This window comes from Rhinoraja longicauda, chromosome 25 (genome assembly GCF_053455715.1).
Source record: "Rhinoraja longicauda isolate Sanriku21f chromosome 25, sRhiLon1.1, whole genome shotgun sequence".
NCBI lineage: Eukaryota > Metazoa > Chordata > Chondrichthyes > Rajiformes > Arhynchobatidae > Rhinoraja > Rhinoraja longicauda.
The window spans coordinates 20,002,861-20,014,919 of record NC_135977.1 but is presented as its reverse complement, the minus strand read 5'-3'; the positions used below and the strand labels follow the sequence as shown (position 1 = coordinate 20,014,919).

The 12,059-nt window shown below is 46.0% G+C and overlaps 1 protein-coding gene across 1 annotated transcript in view; it reads left to right on the top strand.

Moving 5' to 3' along the window:
- rasal1a (RAS protein activator like 1a (GAP1 like)) overlaps window positions 1–12,059 on the top strand; it is a 146,683-nt gene that overhangs the window by 117,811 nt on the left and 16,813 nt on the right. The window contains 2 exon segments of the mRNA XM_078421548.1: window positions 482–619; window positions 3,977–4,121. Of these exon segments, the coding sequence (XP_078277674.1) occupies window positions 482–619; window positions 3,977–4,121 (283 nt within the window).

The following is a 12,059-nucleotide window of genomic DNA, read 5'->3' as shown; positions in this document are numbered from 1 at the left end:
TCCCTTGGGTCTCGACCCGAAACGTCACCCATTCCTTCTCTCCTGAGATGCTGCCTGACCTGCTGAGTTACTCCAGCATTTTGTGAAAATACATAAGCACTTAGATACATCTTAGATAATGGTCTCAGTTACTGCACGTGTGTATAGCAGTAGTACACTGAGACAGTATACAGAGTCGCCAATTTGGCGTCATTTTCAAGTCCCAATTGTTGCAAGTGCAGGGTTCTTGACCTGACCATGGACGCCTGTTGTCATGGTGACTTGGCAGGGTCGGCCTGGCCAAGCGTGGCTGTGGCGTCCTCTGCCGCTGCTCCACCGTTGCTTGCTGCGCCCGGTGCATGTGCTCGGCCTCTTGGAGCGGCGCCCGGCCCAGTGAGATCAGATGTTAACCCCAGTTCTGGTTAATACGGCAGGGAATGGGCTTCTGGTTGGGTCTCCGACTGTGGGTCTCATTTATATATCTTTGTCATTTTCTTTCCAGGATGTAAAGTATTTGGCTATCAGTGGTTTCCTGTTCCTGAGGTTCTTTGCTCCAGCTATTTTAACCCCAAAACTCTTCAAACTCCGGGATCACCACGCTGATACGAGGACAGGGAGAACTCTGCTACTTTTAGCAAAGGTAATTATTTTTGCTCCTTTTTCTGAACTGTCCAACGCAGAGAATCAGATACTGGTCCACCACTAATTTTCCGGCACCTTTGGTTTGAGACCGAGCCTTGCTAGATTCTCCGTTTTGCCGGACCGACAGAGGTCACAACCTTGGGGTCGGGCGGTGAGATACCGGCCCATAACGTCAGCCATGGCAGTCAGCTGTGGGAACAGATCTGCCAGCTCTGGCCCGGCCAGAGGCCCGGCCGCAGGGGGAAAATTTGACCCATCGATTGGCACGGATGGCTCGATGAGGTCGAGATCGGCCTCCTCATCTGGCCTAGGCGCCACATTTGTGGGGGTTCTTCCGGGGGGTGAATTCAATTGTGCTCTTGTAATTTTGTCCGGGTTAAAGGAGGTACCAGACCACCAGTTGCCGGAAAATCAGTGGTGGACCTGTATATGCAAACCTGCATATGTTATTGATGATCATGTGACCATACTGTTTGAGCAGTCTACCATGTAAATCTCAAGAATGAGCTTAGATTAGAGATACAGCATGGTAACAGGCCCTTTGGCCCACTGAGCCCCTGCAGATCATCAATCACCCATTCACACTGTTTCTATGTGACAAAAAGTGTGAGATAAGGAGATAAAGATGGAAGAGGCGGGAAATGTGCAGCCAGAGGAAGGACTATGTATCCACCTATCACTCGCCATGCCTGGACCTGCCCCTATCTCTTTTCCAGCTTACCCCCCCCCCTACTACAATCAATCTGGAGAAGCAACCCAACCCAAAACCATCACCTATCCATGTTCTTCAGAGATGCTGCCTGGCACATTGAATTACTCCAGCTCTTTGTTCTTTTTTATGATAAACCAGCATCTGCAGTTCCTATGTTTTCCTATGATGGCTGAACAGATGTTCCATCTGGTCCAACGGCAGGAACACCATAGGAAATTGGATTGGTGATGGTGTGAGTAAGGATACCCTGGAAGGGAATGATCTGTATGGCGCCATCTGTATGGAGTTTGTACGTTCTCCCCGTGACCTGCGTGGGTTTTCACCGAGATCTTCGGTTTCCTCCCACACTCCAAAGACGTGCAGGTTTGTAGGTTAATTGACTGGGTAAATATAAAAATTGTCCCTGGTGTGTGTAGGATAGTGTTAATGTGTGGGGATCGCTGGGCGGCGCGGACTTGGTGGGCCGAAAGGGCCTGTTTCCGTGCTGTAGAATCTAAATCTAAAAAAAAAAATCTGGGACATTTATAGCCCGTTATTCACAATGTGGCTTTCACCATGTAGGAGGGATCAGAACCAACTCCTGTTGGAGCAGCAACGATCCTGGTGTTTAGTTTCAAACAGTCTCAATTTCCAATGATCAATTTTCACATTTCCAATTTTGCTTATTTACATTCCAACAGATCCATAATAGTAAATTCATTAATCATTTGATAGGACTTTCCCTCCTACTGTTCAGTTCAGAGATACAGCGTGGGAACAGGCCCTTCAGCCCACCGAGTCCACACTGACCACGATCAGCTGTACACTAGTGCTATGTCCAACACACTAGGGGCAATTTGCAGAAGTTAATTAACCTACAAAGCTGCACGTCTTTGGAATGTGGGAGAAAACTGGAGCGCCTGGAGAAAACCCACGTGGTCACAGGGAGAACGTACAAACTCCTTACAGACAGCACCTGTAGCTAGGATCGAACCTGGGTCTCTGCGCTGTAAGGCAGCAACTCTACCGCTGCGCCACTGTGCCGCTCTGATACACTCGAAAGGTGACAGCTGGGAGTCTGTTAATATTAGAAGCCATGGGTGTGGGATTTCATTGCGGTCTAAAGAATGAGTACACGAAGGCTCCGAGAATATTCCATTTCTCGTGTTTTAATTTAATTAACTTTGACATACTTGGCTTCAGGTCAGGGATTTTGCCAGGCCCACTATTGTAACATTTCTATTCTTTATTCGAACGGCATGTATTTGTTTCCGGGCTACAAAGAAATGCCAGTTGGGAAGCAGTCACATCCACTCAGCGGGTTTCTAGTATTACACTGGTGCAGGCACAACAAAATGCAGAAAGATAACTCAGTCCCAGCTGTCGATCTTCCATGAAAGGGTTCAGCACCAAAATGAATTTATTTTTCCTGTGTGGATACCTCATATCACCATCTTATTCATTATTCATTCACGTTTCCATTATAATTTCAGCGATAAGATGATGTGAAGTCAATTGTCACCTACATGTTGACATTCCGCCATTAATTCTCCACGTTTAAAAGGCATTTGGACAGATATTATGGTAGGAAGCGTTTTGAAGGCTATGGGTCAAATGCGGGCAAATGGGACTAGCCCAGTGAGCTGACTTGGCTGGCAGGGACAAGGTGGGCCATAGGGTCTGCTTGTGTGTCGTACAGCTCTATGACTCTAAGATGATGGCGGAGGCATTGGAAGGAAACCCCAATTGGAAATGTTTGTGACTGTGCAATTGAGAATGCAAAGTTGATGGACAGCTATCTCACAATATAACAAGTTATTTTCAAGTAATCGTGTGAACAGGTTCAAGCTGATTTGGTTCCTTCTGATTAGTACAATAATGGAATAAAAGTAGGGCCTACTGGAGGTAGGGCAGATTAGCCCAGATGTGAAAGGGTAAAGCACAAAGTGCTGCAGGAATGCAGTCAGGCATCATCTCCAGGTAAGTGACGGTAAGTGGCGATTCGGGTCGGGATCCTTCTTCCGATTGATTGCGGAAACAAAGAACAGTAGATGCTGGTTAATACACAAGAGGACACGGCACGGTAGCGCAGCGGTAGAGTTGCTGCTTTACAGCGAATGCAGCGCCGGAGACTCAGGTTCGATCCTGACTACGGGTGCTGCACTGTAAGGAGTTTGTACGTTCTCCCCGTGACCTGCGTGGGTTTTCTCCGAGATCTTCGGTTTCCTCCCACACTCCAAAGACGTACAGGTATGTAGGTTAATTGGCTGGGTAAATGTAAAAATTGTCCCTAGTGGGTGTAGGATAGTGTTAATGTGCGGGGATCGCTGGGCGGCACGGACTTGGAGGGCCGAAAAGGCCTGTTTCCGGCTGTATATATATGATGATGATATGATGATGATATGACACAAAGTGCTGGAGCAACTCAGCATGGATAGGCGATGTCACCTATCCATGTCCTTCAGAGATGCTGCCTGACCCGCTGAGTTACTCCAGCACTTTGTGTCTTTCTTTGTAAACCAGCATCTGCATTTCCTTGTGTCCTCATTCTATGTCTTTCAGTCACTGTACATGGTCTTTAAGATTAAAATCAATTCAATCAGAGGCGTGGATAAGCAAATGACTTTGGGGCAGTAATGGGTCTGTTTGTATGTTCTCTTTCAGGCTGTTCAGAGTATCGGTAACCTGGGGCTGCAGCTGGGATATGGGAAGGAAGTCTGGATGACCCCTCTCCATCCATTCATTCTGCAGAGCGTGAGCTGTGTGAAGGACTTCCTTGATAAACTCATAGACATCGATAATGAAAACGGTGAGACTTCGGTTTCCCTAAATGAAGACAATACGGTGTGTCTTAGATTCAATTACATGCTCCATAATAGGATTACCTTCTTACAAGGCAGGCACTGACCAGTGTACTAGTCTGCTCCCAGCACACTGGGCTTTAGACTTTGGAGATAGAGCACGGAAACAGGCCCTTTGGCCCACCAAGTCGTGGACCAACGATCACCTCGTACACCAGCACTATCCTCCACACTAGGAACAATTTACAATTTTACCGAAGCCAGTCAATCTGCAAATCTGTACATCTTTGGAGTGCAGGAAGAAACCGGAGCACCTGGAGAAAACCCACAGGGAGAACGTACATAGCCCCGTGCAGAGAGCACCCTTAGTCAGGATCGAACCCGGGTCTTTGGTGCACGCTATTGAGGGCGTGCAGCGTAGGTTTACTAGGTTAATTCCCGGAATGGCGGGACTATCATATGTTGAAAGACTGGAGCTACTAGGCTTGTATACACTGGAATTTAGAAGGATGAGAGGAGATCTTATCGAAACATATAAGATAATTAAGGGGTTGGACACGTTAGAGGCAATGTTGAGGGAGCCCAGAACAAGGGGCCACAGTTTAAGAATAAGGGGTAGGCCATTTAGAACTGAGATGAGGAAAAACTTTTTCAGTCAGAGAGTTGTGAATCTGTGGAATTCTCTGCCTCAGAAGGCAGTGGAGGCCAATTCTCTGAATGCATTCAAGAGAGAGCTGGATAGAGCCCTTAAGGATAGCGGAGTCAGGGGGTATGGGGAGAAGGCAGGAACGGGGTACTGATTGAGAATGATCAGCCATGATCACATTGAATGGCGGTGCTAGCTCGAAGGACCGAATGGCCTCCTCCTGCACCTATTGTCTATTGTCTATTGTCTATTGTCCAACTCTACCGCTGCACCACTGTGCCGCCCGTGAAACTGATGAAATGAGTGAATCACGTTTTATTATTGTAACACCTCCTACCTATGCCCTCTGCTATGGATACTGAAGGGCAAATGTGCGGGTGGCACAGTGATGCAATTGGTAGAACCACTACCTCACACTGCCAGAGACCCGGGTTCGATCCTGACCTCGGGTGGTGTCTATGTGGAGTTTGCACGTTCTCCCTGTGACCGTGTGGGTTTCCTCCGGGTGCTCTGGTTTCCTCCCACATCCCAGAGACGTGCGGGTCTGTAGGTTAATTGACCCTCTGTAAATTGCCCCTAGTGTGTAGGGAGTGGATGAGAAAGTGGGAGAATATAAAACCATTGTGAATGGGTGATCGATGGTCGGCGTGGACTTGGTGGACCAAAGGGCCTGTTTCCATGCAGTATCTCTAAACTAAACGAAACAAATATCTAGGCTGTTCGCCACACTGTTGGAGGCTCTGCCCTTTCCGAGGAGAGAAGTCTGCTCTTTAAGTAAAGAGGAAAACAAAACCTAAAATGGTATTAATTTAAAGAGAAAGGAACTATTCCTGATATAAAGACACAAGAGATCATGGAATCTGGAATCTTCAGCAAAAAAATAATGCGCTGGAGAAACTCAGCAGGTCAGGTAGCATTTTCCCAGCTGTAATCAGGCAACTAAACCATCATATCACAACTAGAGAGCGGTCCCGACCTACCATCTAGGTCCTGATCACAGGAGACGATCGGTCTACTAATCGGGCTTTAGTGGAGTTTATCTTGCACTGTACATTATTCTGTTTATCCTCTATCTACACCTTGGACAGCTCGATTGTAATCGATTGTCGATTTCTTTCCGCTGACTGAGTAGCATGCAGCAAAATATAAGAAAATAACTGCAGATGCTGGTACAAATCGAAGGTATTTATTCACAACATGCTGGAGTAACTCAGCAGGTCAGGCAGCATCTCGGGAGAGAAGGAATGGGTGACGAATGGGAAACGTCACCCATTCCTTTTCTCCCGAGATGCTGCCTGACCTGCTGAGTTACTCCAGCATTTTGTGAATAAAAGCATGCAGCAAAAAGCTTTTCACACGAGACAATAAACTAAACTAGACTAGCATCTGTGGATGGAATGGGCAGAAATATGTGGGGGATGCAGTATTTTTCTCACTATTCCTGAAATTAGAAGAATTTTTGACTGGGAAGGAAATTGAATGAATATCACTTTGTGAAAAATGACGGGGAGAATTTTGATTTGAACCCATCAGACCACATGCCATGTTAAAGCAGAGAAGCTGCATGGTGCATAGCACTCGGTAGCCCCCTTGATAATATTTTTGTCGCCTGATGTAACAAATTATTACATGGGATAGAGAAACAGGCAACTGCAGATGCTGGTTTACAAAAAAAAGACTCAAAGGGCTGGAGGAACTCAGCAGGTCAGGCAACAACTGTGGAGGAAAAAAGACAGAGATCTATGGAGGAAACTGTTTGACCAAACGAGTTATTTCAGCGTTTGTCCTTTGCTCACCATCCCTGGTTTGTCTGAAGAAGGGTCCCGACCCGAAACATCGTCCGTCAATTCCCTCCACAGATGCTGCTTGAACGTTTTCAGGTTAGCTGGTTAGTTCTGAGGGTTTTTTTTTCCCCAACTCAGGAAATGGATATCACTTTAATCCAAATATAAGCTTTCCCCTTTCAAAAGATTTTAAGACACCTTATTGTAATCTTCCTAAAATTGCTACTGAACGACATATTTGTTAGAAATTGTTTATGGATTAACCGAGTTTTCCAATAAACCTTCCTGTGTCACACTCAATATCTTTTGAATCTATTTCCCGAACAAAGCAAGCTTGTGTCAGGAAGCTTTCATCTGTAACATTTTACTTGTATCAAATGAGAACCATGCTGTGGCGTGTGTGACCACCTAATGTAGATGGTCATCAAATTCTGATTCATTCACATTCACAGCTTGAGGTGAATTTTATTGCGCCAACCATTAATATATTCAGATTTGATGCCACAGACGGTGGTGGAGACCGTCATTGGGTATTTTTAAGGCAGAGATTACCAGATTCTTGATTAGCAAGGATGTCAGGGGTTATGGGGAGAAGGCAGGAGAAAAGGGTTGAGGGAAAGATAGAGCAACAATGATTGAATGGCAGAGTAGACTCGATGGACCACATGACCTAATTCTGCTCCTATGACAATATCTACATAACTATGCATCAGAAGTTCATAAGCTCAATTATAAGCTTATGAAATTCTGAAGTATAGTTATATAGATATTGATCATCACCACATCTTTATTTGGGAGGATGCAAAAACAAGGAACTGCAGATGCTGGTTTACAAAAAAAGGTCTCAAAGTGCTGGAGTAACAGGCAAGTCCAGGGGAACCCACATAGGTGAGGCTCCAGGTTGGGACCTTCCTTCATGGTTGGAATACAGGGAGCTGTGCAGGCCTGTTGGTATCCTTGTCTGGAAATGCGTCCTGGATACCAATGGTGAATCCGCTCTGCAGTAATGGCTGTGTGTTCGAAGTCAAGTCCCATTGATGTCACGGAAACTGGTTTTCAGAGGATTGCTGCCATCGTAAAGATTAGTTTGTGCCATCATCTGGGCACGGATTTCTGGTACTCTTACGCTTTCACTAATAAATCATCAGAGGCCCCTATACAGATCTTTTCTAGAAGACAAAAAGGCGCCGGCACGCATATATCAATTAGAAATTAATCAACAATTTTTATTCCACCAATATACTCAATATTGGGGACACTGTAACTTGAAATATAATAACTGAACTCTAAGTCTAAATAAATCAACGTTCTAATTCATTCACTTGTGCTATCCATTAGCTAAGCGTGATGAATAATCGTACGAATCACATGAGAGATGGAGTCGTAGAGTCATTGAGTTACACAGCATGGAAACAGGCCCTTCAGCCCAAGTTGCCCAAGATGCACCAACTACAGTAGTCCCGAGGCCTACATAGAGTGGATGTGGAGAGGAGGTTTTCAGAAGTGGGAGAGTCTACGACCAGAGGGCACAGCCTCAGAATAAAATAACGTACCTTTAGAATGGAGATGAGGAGGAATTTCTTTAGCCAGAGGGTGGTGAATCTGTGGAATTAATTGCCACAGATGGGTGTGGAGGCCAAGCCATTGGATATTTATAAGGTGAAGATTAACAGGTTCTTGATTAGTAAGAGTGTTAAAGGTTATGGGGAGAAGGCAGGAAAATGGGGTTGAGAGGAAAAAATAGACCAACCATGATCGAATGGCAGAGCAGTCTTGATAGGCTGAAAGGACGAATTATTTTCCGATGTCTTATGGTCATCTGCCCATGTTTGGCCCATATCCTAAACCTTTCCTATCTATGCACCTGTCCAAATGGGTTTTAAATGTTTATACAGTATTGCCTTAATTACCTTGATAGGGTGAATGCATGGAGTCTTTTCCCTAGGGGTAGCAGAATCAAGAACTAGAAAGCATAGGTTTATGGTGAGAAGGGCAAGATTTAGAAAGAACCTGAGGGACAATATTTGCACACAGTCGGTGGTGGGATAGTTGAGGCAAGTACAATACCAACATTTAAAAGACATTTGGACAGGTACTGGATAGGAAAGCATTAGAGGGATATGGGCCAGGTGCAGGTAAATGGGATTAGCTTGGTCAAGTTGGGCTGAAGGGCCAGGTTCTCTGCTATTTGTCTCTATCACTCTAAGACTGAGAGACAGAGAAAGCAATGAGGAGTGGGAAACTGATTTGATTGGAGGAGATGTAAGAATGAAATGAATGGGGATAAAGTGGAAACAGAAAATATTTTTCGTAACAGACCCTGGAGATGCAGTGTGGAAACTGGCCCTTTGGCCCACCGAGTCCACGTCAACCAGCGATCACCCCATAGACCAGCACTATCCTACACACGATGGGCAATTTACAATTTACAGAAGCCAATTAACCTAGAAACCTGTACGTCTTCGGGATGTGGGAGGAAATTGGAGCACCCGGAAAAAACCCACGTGGTCACAGAGAGAACGTACAACTCTGCACAGACCGCACCCATAGTCAGGATCGACCCCGGGTCTCTGGCGCTGTGACGCAGCAACTCTACAGCTGCGCCACTGTGTCGATCGACACTGCGCCTCATAGAGTCATACAGCACGGAAACAAGCATTTCAGCCCAAAATGTCCCATATAAGCTGGTCCCATTTTCCCGCATTTGGCCCATATCCCTTTGGACCTTTCCTCCCCATCATGTTGTCACGAAAGGAATTGTCCAGCTGCATTCCTTTCATTTCTTTATGCAAGGATGCGCTTCAGATGATTATCTGTTCATCCTGAGGAAATCAGATCTACCAGTGACACATCAAAGTTCCAATTTATAAGACCTAGAATTGGTGGGATTGTTTGCTAGTGATTAGTAACGTCACTCCCAGGGACATTGGCAGCATTCTCCTTTACGTGGCATTTCCAGGAAGTGTAAAGTTCCACTTTATACACTTCCACCACCAGTTTTTGTTTGCTCGACCCACCTTCCCCTTCTCCCAACTTAAAGCATTAAATTCTCTTCCTCTCTCCACAGATGCTGCCTGACCTGCTGAGCCTTTTTACCATTCTGTTTTTGTTTCGTGATACATCCACACGAAATTTAAACTCGATGTTGCCAATTAGATTTGAAGCAGTCACGGTGAAAATCTTCCACAAATCCTCTCCTCTTTATGGCGGTATCTGATAACATTCACCGGAGAACAGCTTGTTGCTGAGATACAGGTTGCCGTGGTGATCTGGTATTCCTGGCTCGATGCTTAAATTTTGGGAGATTTACTGAAAGCACGATTCCTTTCCCTGGGTTCACTGTGAGGGAGGCGTGGATGGAGGGGAGGGGTGGGAAGTGGGGAGGTCTTGGGTCATATCTCCGGGGCATTGGTTTCGACTGCCCCTGCACTCCCCAACACTTGATCTGTGGTTCCTGCAGTCCCGGCTTGCAGTGAATAATTTAAGTGCAACACATTCCTAGACTAACATTTGATGCTGGGAGGTGGTTTTCATGCAGTTGATATCCTGAAAACCAGCTGTAACTCTGGACTGAGTTTTTGATGCGTGCCTACAGTGCCTTGATGTCAGTCCGGATTAGCTTCTCATAAAGTCACTCACCTATATGCAGTGTTGATGGCACGTAGCGTCATAGTCGTTCAGTCATTCATAGAGCCATTCATAGAGTCATAGTCAGAGAGCCATTCATAGTCATTCATAGTGTCACACGGCACTGAAACAGGCCCTTCAGCCCAACTCGGCCATGCCGACCAAGACGCCCAATCCAATCTAGTTTCATTGACTGCTTTGGTCCCCTATTCCTCTACCCCTTTCCTACCCTAGTACCTGTCCAAATGTCTTTTAAATGTTGTTATAGTACCTACCTCCTCTGGCAGTTTGTTCCATATATCCATCACCCTCTGTGTGAAAAAAGTTGCCCCTCAGATTCCTATTCAATCTTTCCCCTCTCACTTTAAACCCTTGCCCTCTGGTTCTTGATTCCCCAACTTTGGGTAAAATACTCCATTCTACCTTTCTCGTGAACTTATTGCACCTCTATAACATCACCCCTCAGCCTTCTGTGCTCCGAGGAATAAAGTTCTAGCCTGTCCAACCTCTCTCTATAGCTCAGGCCCTCAATTCCTGATCTGATAAATAAGCTCTGGCTCAGCCAGGACCAGCACAGCATGAAACTGAAACCTTGCCTCTCCCCCACCCCCCCCCCCACCCCACCCTCCACACCTCCCTACTTTCAGCCTTTCAGTCCATCGCCATCCTTCAACTTCCCAGTCAAGGAGATTTGCAACAACGCATTTTTTCCAAGTGTCTTGGTGGCACTAGATTGATGAACTGGGGTCTGGTCCGGCCCAGCAAGATGCCGTCAGCTCCTTCCACAGCTGCTCCGTGCAGCGAATGGACAGGCGATGGTTCAGATCAGGTCTGAGAACGGGCCCTGACCCAAAATGTCCATTCCCTCCACAGATGCTGCCCGACCTGTTGAGTTCCTCCAGCACTCAAGCATGAGTTTTATTTAAGATTGGAGCATCTGCAGTTCCTTGTGTCTCCAAGGAACATGTTTGCTATGGCATAGAATGGACATAGCATGATTTTAAAGTAAGGCACAAGAGATTTTGGAGAGGATCTGAGGGACATCATTTCCACCAGAGGGAGATTGCAAGCAAAATAGGCAAGAGCTCTTACAACATTTAACACATATCTCGATGTGCTCTTCGGTTGTCAAGGCACAGAAGAGGAGAGACCAGGTGCCAGTTAAATGGAGGCTGCAGATGCTGGAATCTTGAGCAAAAAACAGACTGCTGGATGAACTCAGTGGATCAGGCAGCATTCGTGGCTGAAGAAGGATCCCGACTTGAAACATCGTCTGTCCATTTCCCTCCACACATGCCGCCTGACCTGCTGAGAAAACCACTGTTTTCTCTCTGTTAAATGGGATTAGTACAGGTGGGTTGTTGATTATCAACATGGTTACGGTGGGCTGAAATGTCTTTTTCTATATGTCTTTATGACTCTTAATCTGGGCCGTTAATTGAACTGTGGAGGATCATTAAAAGTTGCCATGTAGAGGGTGTATCAGGCACCATTCCATCATGTAACTGTCATAGAGCTGGTGGGAATGGGTGATTGCTGGTTGGTATGGACTCTGTGATAGTTTAAGAATAAGGGGTCGGCCATTTAGAACGGAGATGAGGAAAAACCTTTTCAGTAAGAGAGTCGTAAATCTGTGGAATTCTCTGCCTCAGAAGGCAGTGGAGGCCAATTCTCTGGATGTTTTCAAGAGAGAGCTAGATAGAGCTCTTAAAGATAGCGGAGTCAGGGGGTATGGGGAGAGGGCAGGAACGGGGTACTGATTGTGAATGATCAGCCATGATCACATTGAATGGCAGTGCTGGCTCGAAGGGCCGAATGGCCTCCTCCTGCACCTATTGTATGTGGGCTGATCCATGCTGTATCTATATACGGAACTAAATTAAACTATG